This window comes from Athene cunicularia (assembly GCF_003259725.1).
Source record: "Athene cunicularia isolate RWA chromosome 6 unlocalized genomic scaffold, athCun1 chr6_part1, whole genome shotgun sequence".
In the NCBI taxonomy this organism is placed as follows: domain Eukaryota; kingdom Metazoa; phylum Chordata; class Aves; order Strigiformes; family Strigidae; genus Athene; species Athene cunicularia.
Window position 1 is genome coordinate 26,730,664 of NW_020799105.1, and position 16,677 is coordinate 26,747,340.

General features: G+C 41.3%; 2 protein-coding genes across 2 annotated transcripts; one reads left to right on the plus strand and one right to left on the minus strand.

The window, feature by feature from the left end:
- Positions 1–850: 850 nt before the first annotated feature.
- LOC113481801 (opsin-VA-like) lies at positions 851–7,466 on the plus strand. Its single transcript, XM_026851733.1, has 5 exons — positions 851–1,211; positions 2,737–2,947; positions 3,509–3,626; positions 5,516–5,755; positions 6,882–7,466. Exons 1-5 carry the CDS (start codon positions 851–853, stop codon positions 7,110–7,112), a joined length of 1,161 nt encoding a protein of 386 aa, XP_026707534.1. The 3' UTR covers positions 7,113–7,466.
- A 6,153-nt stretch (positions 7,467–13,619) lies between these two features.
- Positions 13,620–16,596, minus strand: CFAP46 (cilia and flagella associated protein 46). The gene is made up of 4 exons (XM_026851572.1): positions 16,386–16,596; positions 15,036–15,160; positions 13,931–14,062; positions 13,620–13,640 (listed from the first exon to the last, which is right to left on the minus strand). Exons 1-4 carry the CDS (start codon positions 16,432–16,434, stop codon positions 13,620–13,622), a joined length of 327 nt encoding a protein of 108 aa, XP_026707373.1. The 5' UTR covers positions 16,435–16,596.
- Between the last annotated feature and the right edge of the window lie 81 nt (positions 16,597–16,677).

Below are 16,677 nucleotides of genomic sequence, written 5' to 3' on the forward strand. Positions count from 1 at the left end.
ATTAGGGTGCAGAGATGACCGAGCTACTCATCTCAGGAAACGAACATAAATAACTCTTAACTGCTAATATTTATCAAAGCGTGCAAATACATCCAGTCATTTTTATTAGAAATATATGACTACCTATTAATTTTCCTGCTGTCTGTTGTCATGCTGTACTGATTTTATTTCTTTTAATGTATTTACAAATTCTATCTTTAAAATACTGTTGTGCATCTTTGAGTTTTTAGTACTAAAGCTGTAGTTACAATTATTATGCCTTCATCAGAGATAAAAACTGTGCTGTCTCTGATAGAAGATGAAATTCCACCAAATAACACAGAAAACTTACCTAATTTGGAGCTTCAGTTCTGAGGATGTAAGCCAGCTGGAGATGTGGGCAGGGGTTTGTAGTGCAGTCTCATTGCCTGTTCATCTTCTCAGAGCTGCCCTCTTTCAGGAAGACAAGTCAGGTGGGAGCTTTCCCCTTGCTGTGCTCCCCGAAGCGCAGGGCAGGAGGAGCATCACTCCACCCTCACTATTAACAGAAGGAAGCTTCATTGTTACAGTGCTAAGGGTCAGGGAGGGTTCCAAGCCGACGCTTCGTTTTTCCCTGCAGAGTAGGGATGCTCTGAGGGGTATTTTAGCACTGCTGTTGGCTGCTGCAGAAGGAGAAAACCGGCAGCTTTTATAGCTGGGCTTTATTACAGATAAAGGCACAGAGGCAGGAGACTACTGGCAGAGAGGGGCAGAAGTTGCTTTAAGAGATTTTCTCGCTCATCCCTGTTCCCACATTCGCTGCACTAAACTTTCCTCTGACCAAAATTTTGTTTCCTGGACTACTACTAGAAAGCAGAGTGAGAATTAAAAAATGGATTCATTCAGAGCACCTGAAAATGAGTCGCTGTTGTCCAGTTCCTCTGGTCCTGCCAGATGGGATCCCTTCCGTCGTCCCTTGGACTCCATCCAGCCCTGGCACTTCAGGCTCCTGGCAGCTGTAATGTTGGTGGTGACCTCCCTGTCGCTTGCTGAGAACCTGGCTGTAATCCTGGTAACTTTTAAGTTCAAGCAATTGAGACAACCTGTCAATTATGTTATAGTCAATTTGTCTGTGGCTGATTTCCTGGTCTCACTGACTGGTGGCACCATCAGCTTTTTAACAAATCTGAAAGGTTATTTTTATATGGGATACTGGGCTTGTGTACTGGAAGGATTTGCTGTCACATTTTTTGGTAAGCTTGATTTTGTTTGTAGTTCTGTGTTCTTTTCTTCAAATTCCTTCAGTGTATTCTACTAGCTATCCTGCAGCTTCCCATGTCACTGACTTTGCATGCCTTTGAACTAACTGGTTCCCCAGTTACATGTATTCTGTAGTGGATCTCATGTGCGAGTGAATAACATATATCACTATCTCTGTCATATATCAGTGGTTTCTCACATGTGTACTGAGCATTGAATATGTTTTTAATGAGGAAAAGCTTGCTACTAGAATAACAGGTGGGGGTGGTGGTAAAACAATGTCAGGAATAAAATCATTATGTGAATTTTGGTTTGGATTTAGGTGTGTGCATATATGGATAAATAAGAGAGAGAGAAGAAGAGTGGCTGCTCTTAAACTGTGGAAAATACCAGGGCACAGAAAAATCTTATGTTAGCTCCCCTCCAGTGACTCTGAGGAATCATGACACCTCTAACAGTCACTCCACACATCTACATCTTTTTGTGATTCTTTTTCTTGGCTTTGTTTCACTAGCTACACAAAAAGTATTAGAAGTATTCTAAAAGGGAATATCCTCACCACATTAGTTCCCTGTGTAAATACACCTTTGCAGAATAAATGGGAAATTAGTTTAAAATGGCACTCTATTTACTTGAGATAGACATTCATTCCTACCTCCCTTTTCCTGTTTCTGAAGTTGCATAGTGAAGACAGCCTTCTGACTGTCACTGCTCTGTCAAACACATTACTGATCCTCAGCATCAAAAGGAGTCCCACAGTTGCTCTCAGCCTGGCTAAGCCACACAGAGGGAATGACAGTGAGGGACACTGCTACTAAAATAGTTAGTGACATGCGAGCCATGTGCCATGAAGAAAGATGAGGCTATTTTCAGATTTTGGTGGCCAACCAGGTGATATGTGCCTAATAAACTGGTAATTTGATGTTGTGAGCAGTTGTCTGTAGGTTAGAGTTTTATGACAGTCTGAATTACGACATTTCTTGCAAAGACAGCATTTTGAAGATATATCTTAATTTGTAAATTTGGAAGCTACGCATAGTTTGCATTGTTTCAGAGCAGAACCAAATGAAAAAAAGAAGTCATCATCAGTTAAATGGCCCGATTAGCTGCTTGGTTTTGTAGTCAATATACAGTAGACTGACAAACTAAACAAATAATAAAATCTTGTGCTCTTAATAAATATTAGAATAATGCACATAAATTGCACATCCTTTCAGAACTTGGGTTGAGGGAAATGGTGCCTGATGTCGTGGTGCTCAAACACTGGAACAGGTTGCCCAGAGTGGCTGTGGAGTTGCCATCTGTGGCGATACTCAAAAGCCAGCTGGCCTTGGTCCTGCACTACCTGCTGCATGGGCCATGCTTCACTCTGGGAGTGTTGAACTAGGTGACCTCCTCCAAAGATGCCTTTCAACCTAAACGATTCTGTGATGTGGGATGGTGTTTGCTTTTCAGTGGATCAATTTTTCAATTTTTTTTTTTTCCCGATTTTTGATCCTGACTGTTTTCTTTCTATAGGCATTGTTGCTCTCTGGTCTCTTGCTCTGTTGGCTTTTGAGCGGTACATTGTGATCTGCCGCCCCGTGGGAAACATGCGCTTGAGGGGGAAGCATGCCGCCCTAGGTATTGCCTTTGTGTGGACCTATTCCTTCATTTGGACCATTCCACCAACAATGGGTTGGAGCAGTTACACCACCAGTAAGATTGGAACTACTTGTGAGCCTAACTGGTAAGGCCAGTCTTGCAGAGTATGGTAAAGAAATGGCACTTGCAACTCAAGACATCTCAGGGGCAGGAATTGAAAGGTTTAAAGATGATGTACATCTCTGCAAAATGGGTGTAAAGAGAGTTGCAACAAAACTGAGAAAAGTCTGCCAAGAACAGATTTAAAAAAAAATAATAATTCTAAAGGGACATGCTGCCATCTCTAATGAAAGTAACTATCCTATACCTTGTGCTTTTTGTCAGGATTCAAAGAGGACAAAGATTTTTCAGAAGACTGGAGAAAGCTCTGAGCAACCTGGTCCAACCCCATAGCTGACTCCCCTCTGAGCAGGAGGTTGGACCACATGTCCCTTCCACCCTTTGATGCTGTGCTTACCCTCATGGGATCCTGTCCCAGCCCAGGGCTCCATCTGGTGATAGGACCAGAGCTGTAAAAGGGTACTTGGAATGAAAGCAGTTGACAAGAATGCTAGTGACAGCTTTGAAGAGCAAAATTAATCTTTCAAGAAAATAATAACAACACACGTTAGTAATACATACACAATGTATTTTGTGTTTTATACAGGTACTCGGGAGCTTTTACTGACCATACGTACATTATTGCATTCTTCACCACCTGTTTTATAGTGCCTTTATCAGTGATTTTGGTATCCTATGGAAAACTGATGCGGAAGCTAAGAAAGGTAAGAAGCAGCGCTTACAAGTAAATTCTTTAAATGTGTATGTATGCAAACATTTGGAATTTTTCTATTTGATTTTCTAATAAAGATCAGACATAATCAGTTCAAATTATGAGGCGGTAAATGCACTCAGTTATCATCTCGTCTTAAATAATTATCCTTACGCACAGAAATTATTTGTTAAAGTGTGCTCTTTGCATTATTTATCAGTACATCCCATTAGACAAACATCATCCAAGTGAAAGATTGTCTGCCTCATAAATAATAAACAAACTGAATGATCCAGTATTGGTTTATTTACAATTGTACTTCAATTCAGTGATGTTTCCTAAGATTCAAACCAGGTAAATCAGAACTTAGTTCTAAAATGACTGCATTTGTAAATTTTAGGAGTGCTGGCTAATACGCTGTAACACATGCAGAATAAGATGAAGCATTTGTAAATAATGTAATGCTGTTTAGTAAAAACATTAGATTGTCCAGGAATATTTAAAATACTTGAGAAATGCTTTTGAATTTTATTTAAGGATTATGTTGACCCAATACAAAAGAGAATCTGCAAAAAGTTAGAAAGACAACAGTAGAATAGGAAGATTCCTATTTGGGCAGGATTTGGGAACAGTATTTTGGGACAATATTTACTGCAAAGATGCCTTGTCTTATTGCTTCAGTAACATATTTAGTAAATTTCTTCCATTTTACTGTTTTTGAAGTATTTGGGATAGTCAAATGCTTGTATTTGAGTGTTGCTTTCTCCAAGTAAAGCAAACCAGAAGGGAAATACAAGAAGTACTTTGTTTTCTCATTAGAAAGCACCGATGGGAACATGCATACTTCAGGTGGCACTATGATTCCTCTAAATGGAATTTTCTTGATGTCCTCCAGGAGGCACGCAGGGAGAGAAGGCTGAATGGTGGGGAGGGGTTGATGTCAGTACTGAACAGGAGAAGTTCCCCGGGCTGACGTTGCTGCAGCACTCCTGGCAGGGCAGCACCGTGTCTGCTGGCCTGAAGGCAGGGGCATGAAGAAAATAATTGCTGATGACTCAGACTCTCCTAAAATAAAACCTGATTCTGTTATTCTGAATATCCAGAACTTTTATCTGAGTGCGGTGCCAGGGTTGTTGGGGAAAATGTTTCCATTCAGTTCTAATGTTATTTATTGTGGAAAGATAAAAGGCCATGTTATACCAAACATTCTTTTTTTATTAGCATGTATTATTACAAGACCTGGCACCAGGTTCTTCTAGAGCTATACAGATATACCATTAGTAGCCCTAATTTTTGTTTCATGTTTTTAGAGGTAACTTACTGTTGGATTGGATACTGCCAGTTGTTCATTCTGTCAGGGTCACTGTATTCTGTTATTTAGCATTCTAAATAGAGGCCAAATCTTGTCTCTAATTTGGCTGAAATCATTAGGATTACTTTCCTCACAGATGGGATTTAAAGGCATTTCTGCACTGCTGTGGGGCGTGCTGCAGCACTCATGAAGTTACCTGAGCTAGATTAACTTTTGTGAGGCCGGAGAGCAAACCCATGCCATCACTTTAGCTTCAGCCTAGTCATGAGGAGCAGCTCGGGAGTGTCTACAGGCTGCAAGTGTGCCTGACTGCAATTAGATTTCTACACAGAGATTGCCCCAGTAATTGCTTTTTGCTCTCACTTTAATAACAAAAGATACTCAAGCACAGGAAAATTTAATCATGACAGTATACAGGGATTCATGTGCCTCAGCAGTAACATTCACACCCCGTGGTCCAGTAACAGCATCTTTGTGTGCTGTCATACTCAAGAAGAGTATGTCTTTCCTTCCAGCATCGCAGATCACTAAGGTCACTCGTTAGAGGCCTTGTTATTTGTTTTCTAGAATCTTCTATCTTTTCTTTAAAGGTGTCAGATACGCAAGGCAGGCTGGGAACTACCAGGAAACCTGAAAGACAAGTGACTAGAATGGTGGTCGTTATGATCATTGCCTTTCTAATCTGCTGGATGCCATATGCAGCCTTTTCTATCCTAGTCACTGCATACCCCTCCATTGAGCTGGATCCTTGTCTGGCAGCAATTCCAGCTTTCTTTTCCAAAACAGCTACTGTTTATAATCCAATTATTTACGTCTTTATGAACAAACAGGTACTGTATGCTCTCAAAGTGTCTTTAACAGTCATATTTTGTTATTTCGTCTTGCTTTATAATGAACTATTTCTACCTACCTACATGTTAGTTAACTAGCATTGCAATATCCAGCATTTAGAACTAAAAAAAAAAAATAAAAAAATCACTGTATATCTACCTACTGGAAGATAGAATAAGCCTCTGTGCATCATTAAAATATGAATGTTAATAATTATTAGGTTTAGATATTTTAAAGGACCATCAGCCCTTAGTGAACGTCAGTTAGTTTTCTGTATGTAAATTCTGTTTTCAAGGCTGTCCCAGTACATTCTTGTAATTCTTTAGGAATGCAACACCAGTGAGTTGATTTTGAGATGGGGTGGAAATCTTCAATAGCTTGATTTTGTGTCAGAGGAAATGCTGCATTTGTGGTTGTGTGTACAGGCAGGGTAGAAGCATTGCAGGGAGATTTCTTCTCTGGAATGGGAGCAGAGGATTGGATGCAGAGAAGAACTGACAAGGGGATGAACCAGACTGATGTGTTCACTGCAGTAACAGGCACAATAATAAACTCAAATTGATTTACGGAGTGAATGTAGCCACTAAGAGTGGTGGCATTAAACAGAGTATGAGCATATAAGTGAAAAGAAGAAAAATAGTGAAGTGACTGTTAAACAAGAAGTGAATACATTTATTTACTCAGTCCTGCAGAAAGAGCTACTGCTTGTCTCACATCCTATGGACAGTGCCCTGGTCTCCGATGTATGCTGGTCTTACCCTGCCCATGGAGATGAATAACATGGAAACAAACCGTCTTTGAACACTTGGGTATTAGAATATGAAAGCAACTCATGAGCCTGGAGAAATCACCATCTCTGTCCATTAGATGGTTTTAGTAACAAGCAGGAAAGGAAAACCATTTTTAGAGTAAGGTTTTCCATTAGTCTGAATCTTTTTAGAACATCATTAGTTCTCAATTTTAGAGTTCTTCATGGTGGCACAGGCAAATATATTTTATGGGGCTATTTCTTTATATTTCTAACTGACTCAGAGAATTTTCAAGAGTTTTAACTAAGACACAGATTGCTTTTTTAAAAAATTCCTTATTTTTTTTTTTTTTTTTTTTTTTTTTTTAACTTTCTAGTTCAGGAAGTGTCTGATTGAAATGTTCAGCTGCAGTGCCATAACAACTGCAGAGTCCAACATGAACCCGACTTCAGAGAGAGCAATGCTAACCCAGGACAAAAGAGGCAGCGAGATGGCCACCATGGCAGTACGTAGCACCGTTTCTAAGAGGAGAACTGGAGATGAACACAGAAATTGCCAGTCCTCTGCTCAGTTGGCAGCTTCAGAAAACAAAACCTGTCCCATGTAGGGTGGGAGGTATGATCATTAATGCAGTGCTACAGCGTATTTCCTGGTTTTCATCAATTAATACAAAAAATGTTGTCAGTGTGGACGTTATGCACCTGTGGACACAAGGGTTTGAGATTCCAGGCTCCTGAGCACGTGTAAGTTTCTTGCAGTTACAGTCAAACACCCAGCCCTAAGGTGTGTCCCTTCTTCCACTGTGCTCCTCTTCCCAATCCATAGCCTGCTTGGTCCTGAAAATAACATCAGAGGAAGCCTGTGTTGCAGTGCTGGCAGGTAACACAGGAAGGGCAGGAGACTTCTATGCTGATAACAGCTCCTTGGTCAGCTGGACAAAATCATGGAGTGGCACATGGCTTCAATAGCACAGAGCTGACTCAGTTTCAACCAATGGAGGTTCAGGGAGGAACAGGTCTGAGTGCTTTTTTTGGTTGGTTTGGGTAAAAAAAGCAGAGAAAGCCAGAGGCTTCTGCATTTATTTCTGGCCCTCATCTGGGCCACTAAAATCTCCATCAGCTTGGACTCTCAAGCACCATTTCATTAAAACAAACCCTATCAAGAGCTGTTTGTATCTTCTCTCTGCATTCCCTCTTTGTCAAGAAAATCTGTGCTCGTGGCAACTCTTGAAGAAAATTAATTTGGACTAGATGATTGTCGTAGGTCCCTTCCAACTGAACTCAACTTTAGAGTTAGCAGGGTATAGGAAAGTACAGCTGTGCAGGGATGCTGGAGGAAGGGCAGTAGCTCAGCTTAAGAGTTGTGAAGCTGAGAGCCAAGCTCTGTCATGTTCTTGAGAGCATGTATCTTCAGGTGACAACTATTTTTTCTGTTGCTTAACAATTCCAATATTCAGAAATCAGTGGTTAGGGAATACAGGTATTATGTGTGCTGGGCCACACGACACTGGAGCTCATTGACTCTCTCTATTTCCATTTGTGCATTTTTACCTCTCTCACTCTGAGCCAGGGTGTGCCTCTCCACAAAGCATGAGCAACGTCCTAGCCCACCAGCAGGCAACTTGGAGTGGCCAGTGGCACCGCACTGCTGTTGTTTGAGGAGCAGTGGGGTCTCTGTCCCTTCAGTCCTTAAATTCCTGTGTCTGCGTTCATGTCCTCACTACTTTTAATTGATCTACTGATCCTGGCATAAGTCATTAACTTGTTATGACACCTTTGATATCAAAAGCAAGGAGTGTAACATTAATACACTTCCTGTAAACAGTGAAAAAGAATAGAAATTGCCAGCTTTCCATGGCTGAATTCCATCTCATATATTCACACAATGACATGCAGCAATATACTTAGCTTTATTGGAATGTCACTTACATGCAAAACCAAACAAGGCCATGAATGTAATAAAGACAGACTTCTGTTTTAAACAGCATTTGGTCAACATTGTGTGAAATGCTTCTTAGAGCTGGTGTGTCAGATTTTGAGTCCTATATAAATATATACTTAATAGAATGCATTTTATAAGGCAATGGCTAGCTATATTTAAATGCTTTAGTATGGACAACCATTATTTCATCATTACATTAATATTACAGATTAAAGTCTGTATTAGTTACAGACATTAATACAGCACCAGTTGAAACAAATGTTGCTCCATAGTGGTATAGCGAAGCCACGCTAGCTATGTACTGTACAGGCCTTAGCAACAGAAATGTGATACGGCATGAATCAGTGTCCAGTTTTACTTAAAAAATTTTACAGTTTCTTCACACAGAATAAAGACGTTTTGTTTCTGCCAACTTTTTTTTCTCTTTTTATTTTGTTATGTTACAGTATGAAAAACTGTATTGCCCTGAAAAGGAATGACAGGCTACCTGAGATCTCTGTGGTCAGACCTAGCCCAGAGCAGTACCTTGCTGCGTTGGAAGTTAAGAACCATTCCTGCAGCAGATGGGGATCAGGGAGAGGTAACATGGAAGCAGTAAGAAACATACTCTGAAACCCTGGTACCTTGCAAAGCTGATTTCTTCACGATTCTCATGCTCAAGAGGAGACAAAAACTGGAGCTCCCCACTGGGGTGGAGGGACAGGCACAGGCAGCATGGCCCTGCTGCCGCTCTGGCCCTGGCACGCTCACATGGGCTGCTTGGACCCCTTCCTGCTGGTGGGTGTAAAGGATAATCCAGCCCCCCATTTCTTCACAGCCCTGGCTCTCTGATGTGTTCTGCTTCTGCTCTGTGAAGGTAATCTAAGCACTGAAGCAGCAATGAGAGTCATATGGGAGAAAGCATGAGCTCTAACTCCTCTGTCACCAGCCTTCTTGTGGGGGTGTGTTGGTGGGGGTCCCACCATCTGCAGCCCTCACTTCTGGTGTGGTGGGGGGAGGAAGGGCAGGCTGCTTCAGGTGTGTTTGACATTTGAGACAAACAAGTCATAATAGGTAGCTATGCATACCTGCTTTAGGTAACTGCTGATATTTTTTTTTCATCAAATATGTAAGAATTACTCAATAAGATCTTTCTGTTAAAAGATCCTTTATAATTGCATAGGTTAAATGTGAGCCCTTCAGCAAGTGTAATTTCTCTAAAGCTTTCCCTTAACACTAAGTGGCCAGCTTCTTTGGCCCTGTTCTTTTTCCCCTTTACCCTTCTCACTGTTCTCACAGGACAGCTGTGAGTCCAAAGGACCCTGTCATGTGCTTTGTTTTGCATCTTACAAAAGCATGAGCCAGCTCTTTGGACCTTTCCACAAGATCCATCCCTTGCAGAAGGCGAGGAGCAGTTAGGAAGCGATGGGGGTTGGCCAGGTGAGGGCTGAAGTGCCGGTAAGCTGCTGCAGGTGGACAGCAAGCGGCAGGCTGCAGGGCAGGACTGAAGGAAGCCGAGGCAGTGGGGTGCTGGAAGGGAGCGAGCAGTGTGGGGAGGGCAGGAGTCCTGTGCCACTACTCCAAAGGAGACCTGCTGCACGGTGAATTTTCCTTGCCCAGGGGTACTGCTGCCACGCTAGGCACCACAAGGCAGGGATGTGGTCTCCAGCAAGGGGCAGGGCTCAACGGGTACTACCTAGGAGCAGCCAGGGGCTCCCTTTGGGCACCTGCTTAACTCCACCATCCTGCCTGTAATGGTGCAAGCCAGTTGGTGCTGTGTGAACCTCATGGTGTTGAAATACCATTTACCATTTGTCACAAAGGTCACAAGAGCCATGACTCTGCCATCCAGGCCTTGCCCCCCCTTTGCTAGAGACACTTAGTTGCAAGACATAGAGAAGGAATTTCATTTTAAAATGGTATCATCCAACAGAGAGGAGAGACACTACAAATAACACAATGAGCTGCACATGTGAGAATTTACTGCAAGATATCTATGGTCTTCATCTCACAAAATTTCATGAGGTGATTGTCTTTTATTGTATAATTTTGGCCTCAGTGGGCTTGAACTTTTGCAGTGCTCAATCTTAAACCCAAACTGTGAACTTAATTCAGACAGCCTTTCATGATTCATGTTCTTTACCATTAATCCTGTGGGATCCAGAGGAGAAAAGTGAAGAGATGTATATGCCTCTTTTAAATGTTTGGAAATACTGTTAGACAGAAAGGGTAAGCTAGTCAATTATTATTTGTATGCATATTTTGTGCTCATTAATCTGTTAAAACAGTGAGGTGTGATTTGAAAATCTTTGCATTTTTGCATTTAAGACTCGGATTTTCTCTTTCAAGGATATGTTGACCTAGGTTAATCACATGTTAATGGTATTGGATGTATTAAATCATGAAGTACTGGCAGAAGTGTTAGTATTTAATTAAAAGCAACAGAATTATCTCCTGAGAAGGTGAGGATACGTACAGTATAGCTCTGTAGTACAGAATAAAGCATCAAAACTTCAGTAATGGCAAAGAAAAACACAATGTAAAAATGCATGGAAAACTTCAGAAAATAGCAAGTTAAAATGAGATTCGCCATCTGATAACTGGCTATATCATCCTCAATGCAGGTCACTCACAATGAAGTACTGGTGAGCCTTTTAGACTGTTTCACCAAGGAAAACTTGGTTTGCATCTATATATGAGCTGAGCACACCAGTCTGTAAAGGCGGTCAAGGAGAGCGTGTCCCTGTTACAGAAATGAAGACGCAGCCACCCAACAGGCCAACGGCCAGATCGGGGGCAGGGGCAGGTCACTTACGGCTGTGTGGATCCTCTCACGTCAGGCTCCAAAGGTGGTAAGGCAGGCATTCATAGAGAGCTTTAGGGCAGGGCTCACATTTCAGCCACAGAGCAGACAAATAACCTGGGCTTTTTTATGGGAAAAGGGAGAAGAACAGCACAGTAGGAACAAAACAGGAATCCTCAGAATGAGAGAACATGTAGGAATACACTGAAAGGTCACAACATCAGGCCCTGCTTCCTTTTGCCTAGTCACAGGTGCTAGAAAGAGAAGGCAGGATTTTCTCCCCAGGTTGAGTTCAGGAGTCCACACAGCCTACCCACCTGCTGCGCTGTGACAGCCACCTGAACACCTTCACAGTCAAAAGCTCTAACATGGTCTTCTTTTTTTTTTTCCCCCCCTGTGCAAAAACTATTGTCATATACATTTTTTTTCATGGGAAACAGTTTTGAGATAACTTTAAGGGACTGAGTTTTACATTTATGTAAATTTCTTTAGAAACTGTAGCATTTTCTGTACTTTTTGTTTATTAAAGTTGTAACATGGTAAGATAACATGGGGAAAAAAACATCCTATTTTACTGTTAGAAGCTTCAAATTGTTGCTGTTCTCTGGATGACAAAGCTCTGGCAATATTCTTTTTACAGTCTTTGTCAAGGTATTAGTTTTTAAAATGAAGGGGAATTGTAACCACGTTCTTACTGTTTGCACTCAACTGTCTGCTCTTACTCAGATTAAAGGTGTGATGGTTGTATTTAGAGGTAAAGAAGATAAAAAGTGTTTACAGATTTCACAGCCAACTCAAATTTAGAGAAGCATTGTACAGATCCAGAATAGCACTAAAGAAGATAATAGGTAAGTATAAAAAAGCATATATGTTAAAAATGCTAACACTTGCTCTCAATGACAAGAATTAACAACAAATGAGGAGTAGTTTGTACAGAATTATGGAGCCTCTTGGTTGTGAAGACAGGAAACTTCTACATGCATGTTACAGATGCTCTCAATTAAACAGCCACCCACCAAAAATATTAACAAATTATTATTAACACAGGTAACTAGCTCTCTGTAAATTACAGGTTCAAACGTCTGTGAGAGGAGAACAGAACATCTTTCTAGGGTTTAACGGCAACCCAGAACGCAGAACAAAAGAGCTCTAGAGGTTTTAACAGCAACCCAAAATGCAGACAAAGCCCAGCTCCCTGGGGTTTAAGGACATCCCCAAATGCCTTACAAAGCCCTGCTACCTAGGGTGTAATGACAACACAAAACACTCTCTCACTCACCTGACAAGTGAGGGCTCTCAACCTTGAGCACCTGCTCTGGGCAGCTTCCCGACCCAAGGGCCCTTGAGGAGTTTCCTTGGGCAGCGTCTCGACCCAAGGGGAGAGTCCTCGACACCAGCGTGCTGCTCCAGGGGACAAGCTCCAAATAGCCCCCCCAGAGGACTCCATTTATACCCAGGCCCAATCTGACCTGGGGTCAATAGCGGCTCTCATAGGGCTTTTGGCCAAATTGCCACGAGGCCCTGAGAACAAAGGTAGCCCAAAGCTGCTACACCTCAGCAGCCAAGAAGCTCTGCTCTCATGGGGTGGATGCACCTGCCACAATGCACTGCAATAGGTACTGTGGATGTTATAGAGGTATGGCTAAAATAAAATAGAGGTTATAGTTACATGAGATATGGCAACATAGTAGTAGTGGCCAGAGGAAAAAAACAAGATTAGAAATAATAATTTCAGACATGGACAGAGTATTTGTGCCAAAGTGGAATGAAGACGGCTCCCCAGGTCAGAGGAGACAGTTTTGGCATTGACTGATAAACAGGACTATGGGAAAAACAGAGTAGGAGTCATGTGAATCTCAGAAGATGATCAGACACATGGTTTTGGACATACAACTTTGAAAACAATTGTGAAACATTCAGGAACAGAGGCTGGCTAAAACACAGGACCAGGAAGGATGGAGACCCATTAGAACTAAGAAGCTAGATTTGCATGCTGTTAGTAAGGAATCCACAGGAGTAGAGAGAATTGCTTAGGTTATACAGGAAAAAGTGGATTGAATTTAGAGATGGTGCCATAAGGAGAAAGTCTCATGACCTGCGTGACTGGTCAAGGAGTCATAAGGAAAACAATGTTTGGTAGTGTGAGATGCAGTGCAGGTTGTTAGGCTGGAGAATGTAATCAGTACCACAAAAACAAGTGGGAAATGTAATCTGGAGAGCTAGATTTACAGATGTTAACAGACATTTGTTGAGAAGCAGTTTATCTGAAACCAGTGCTGTCACAGTTTGATTTTTCTAATATCAGGTAAGACATTTAGAGGGTGCCTACAGTCCTCCATTTTCCATGTGAAATGCTTAGCATGATCCTGAATAAAACTGGCAGTTCCTTTACTAGTTGCAGCTAAATTTGGCCTGAAAGTATCATATTGATGTAAAAAGTGAACAGATTGACTTTAAAACAATAGACTGAAAAACTTTGCAAGTATTCTTTTTTTTTCCTCTCTGAAGTATTTGGTATATTGGTCTAATTCAGATGGTAAAATCTGTTTAATCCCAGCTACCTGTTAATGTATTTTCCTTTGGTTTCTCCTACAGTTCTGATTACCCTTGTGTATTTGAAATGACTGAAAGCAATACATAAAAATCTAGGAAGAAATACTTTTAAAAACTGACAATATAATGCAACTTTCATAATTTCTCACCAAATTATCTGTAGAGAGTGGAGTGTGCAACTGGCCTTGGCACAAATATGCTCTTCCAAGAAACTGGTTCACAGGAAATCTTCCTTCAAAATACATCTGTAGGCAGTCTCTGCTTATTTCCACGTATCCAAGCTAAGACCAAAAAGAAAGCATTTTGATATTTTAAAAATGCAACAAATACTCAATTAGGAATTGTTAGTTTTAAAGAACACATGCCTATTCAAAACGTGGCATCTAGCTGCATACATGTATCCAAACAGTATTCCATAAAGCTGCACATCAGATCTGGTACTAACCCAGTAAGTTTCATTAAAATTTAAAGCTAGACTTTTGTCATTCCAAATGTATAGAAAAATAGTTCCTTTATTTAAGGAAGCTCCTGAGTCAGTCATAGAACCCCTCACAGTATGGAAAAAATGCTTCCTTTTTTAATAGCCATTAACAGAATTAGTAACATAAAGGCAAAATTCTTAGCATTTTTTTTAAAGGACAGATATTAGCCTGCAGGATTTTGTATGGATATCAGTGCTGCACCTCCATTTTCAGACAACAGACAGAATTTGAGTAGCTTACAGCTTTGGGGGGAAGAAAAAGTTTTATTAGAAACTGTCGGCTTGAAATCCAATCACTTGTACCCATGAACTGAAAATGTAAAAGTACTTCAAAATTAAGAACCTTTACCACACTTTATTGAAGTCAGCTCGATTAGCAATAATTTCACAATGTCACCTTTTCTCTTTTGCCCAGCAGGGGCTGTTCACAAACACATTTTCTTCAGTCATAACCAAACTGCTAACATTAGTTTAGCACAAGAAAAAACAGGCATGGCAAACTGTTTTATATTACTATGGTATACCTTCCATATTTTGGTCTAATTACAAGCTTCACAAACCACAGTTTGCTGACTGATTATAAAGAAGTGACAATTTAGAGGATGTATTTTAACTGGAAATGCATGTTTAAACAATTGTTCTCCAAAACCACAAGAACTTATTATTTTTCATAAAAGTACTCCCAGAAGTACCTAAGTAGTAACTTCAACACATGTAAATACAATATATCATATGTTTTTATTCAATACAGATGAAATGCCTAAATTACAAACCTCAAATGCTTGTTCAGCACATAGAACATATAAATCAGTGCTGAAGTTATCTAATGAGTCAAGTGGAGATTTTCCTTGACTGGCTGATTTGATCAACTCATAAGCACTCTTCAAAGCCTGAACATCTGAAACAAAAAAGGAATAAAGAACGTAACAGGTAATTTATGCTTCAACGTGGACTGACAAACACAATTGCATTATTTCAAAAGAACTATATGGGACCTTGTTTCTCCTTTACAGAAACAAATTACGAATGTTTAAGGAAAAAAATGTTAAACAAATGTTGTTTAACTGCTTCTGCTAAATGTTGTTTAAATGCTTCTGACACAATGTGATCTTTTTAAAAGGCTGAGTAGTGATGATGCTAACAATGTGAAAGTGGCAGGGGAACAAGGTTTATCAAGCACATTCTGACAGGTTAAGTCATCTACTTGCTGTAGGAGACAAGCTAGCCAGGCTGACAGAAAGCTCCTGTCCCCTCTCCTTGCAGTATATCTTCTGTAAAACAAAGTCAGTTAACAGCTTTATCACTCTTTTACACCTGATGCACCTTTTTATGTAGCTGTGTACTTTACACATTCAAAGAGTACTTGGGAGTTAAAGAAGTTTGCCAGTTTGGTGAGTTTTCAGTTCCGCCGTGATCTTGCTTGTTTACACCTCCTCCCCTTACTCTGGAGCTGATCCAAGTGTCTACTTTCTCTCTTGCAGGTGTACTTTCTCAAAACACATCACTACAGTTATTTTTGCCTCACAGTACAACATGTGCGCCAGCATTATTCCTATTGCTTACATACAGGATGAGGGACAAACACATCAAAATAATCTGCCTCGAGTCATCTTGGAATCCTGCCTCAGACCCAGCAGCAAACTTGAAGCCGCAGGCATTGAGGTGAGCCAGAGAGGGTTAGTATTTGTAAAGCGTTTTAAGAGCCTCCAACAGCAGGTTCTGAGAGAAAGGATCCAGACTCAAAGGGAGTCACAGTTATAAGATGAAGCATTTAAAATCACCAGTGTTAGCACACAAGAAAGTGAACGACTATGAAGGCCTGATTCACAGGTCCCTGAACAGCACTCTTCCTGTTGACACTGAAATTCGAGATTATATCCTTAAATTGTTATATGAAGTAAATCTGACTGGAAGAAAATGAGATTAAATTAAGAACACTATAACAGTTACTTCTTTTGATAGGTAAGAAACACGCTTAAAGCATTCAGAGAAAGAATGCGTTTTCTGAATATTTAGAAGCAAACCAGATTAAGATCACGCAGTTTTCGTGTTTAAAGTGCGATTTTTATCTTACTTATTTTTAAAGACGGGCAAAATTTCGCAGCCGGCTGAGGCCCTCTCACCTCGGCGGCTGCTCGCGGCCCGGAGCCGCTCCCCGACGGCCAGGTCCATGCCGCCCCCGCCCCGCGGACGAGGCTTCACTCCGGGGGACTCTCTACGAAACGAGTCCAAGGCTCTGGGGGGGAGTTTTCCGATGAGGCCTCCCGAAAGCGCGCCGGGAGAGCCGGCCGTGGGAGAGTGCGCGCGGAGCCGCCAGGGCAGGGCAGGCACCAGCGGCCCTCTCTCCCCGCGCCCTCCGACGCCACCCAGTGCCGCCGTTAACCCTGGCGCTCCCGCCGCCGCGCGTATCCCGGC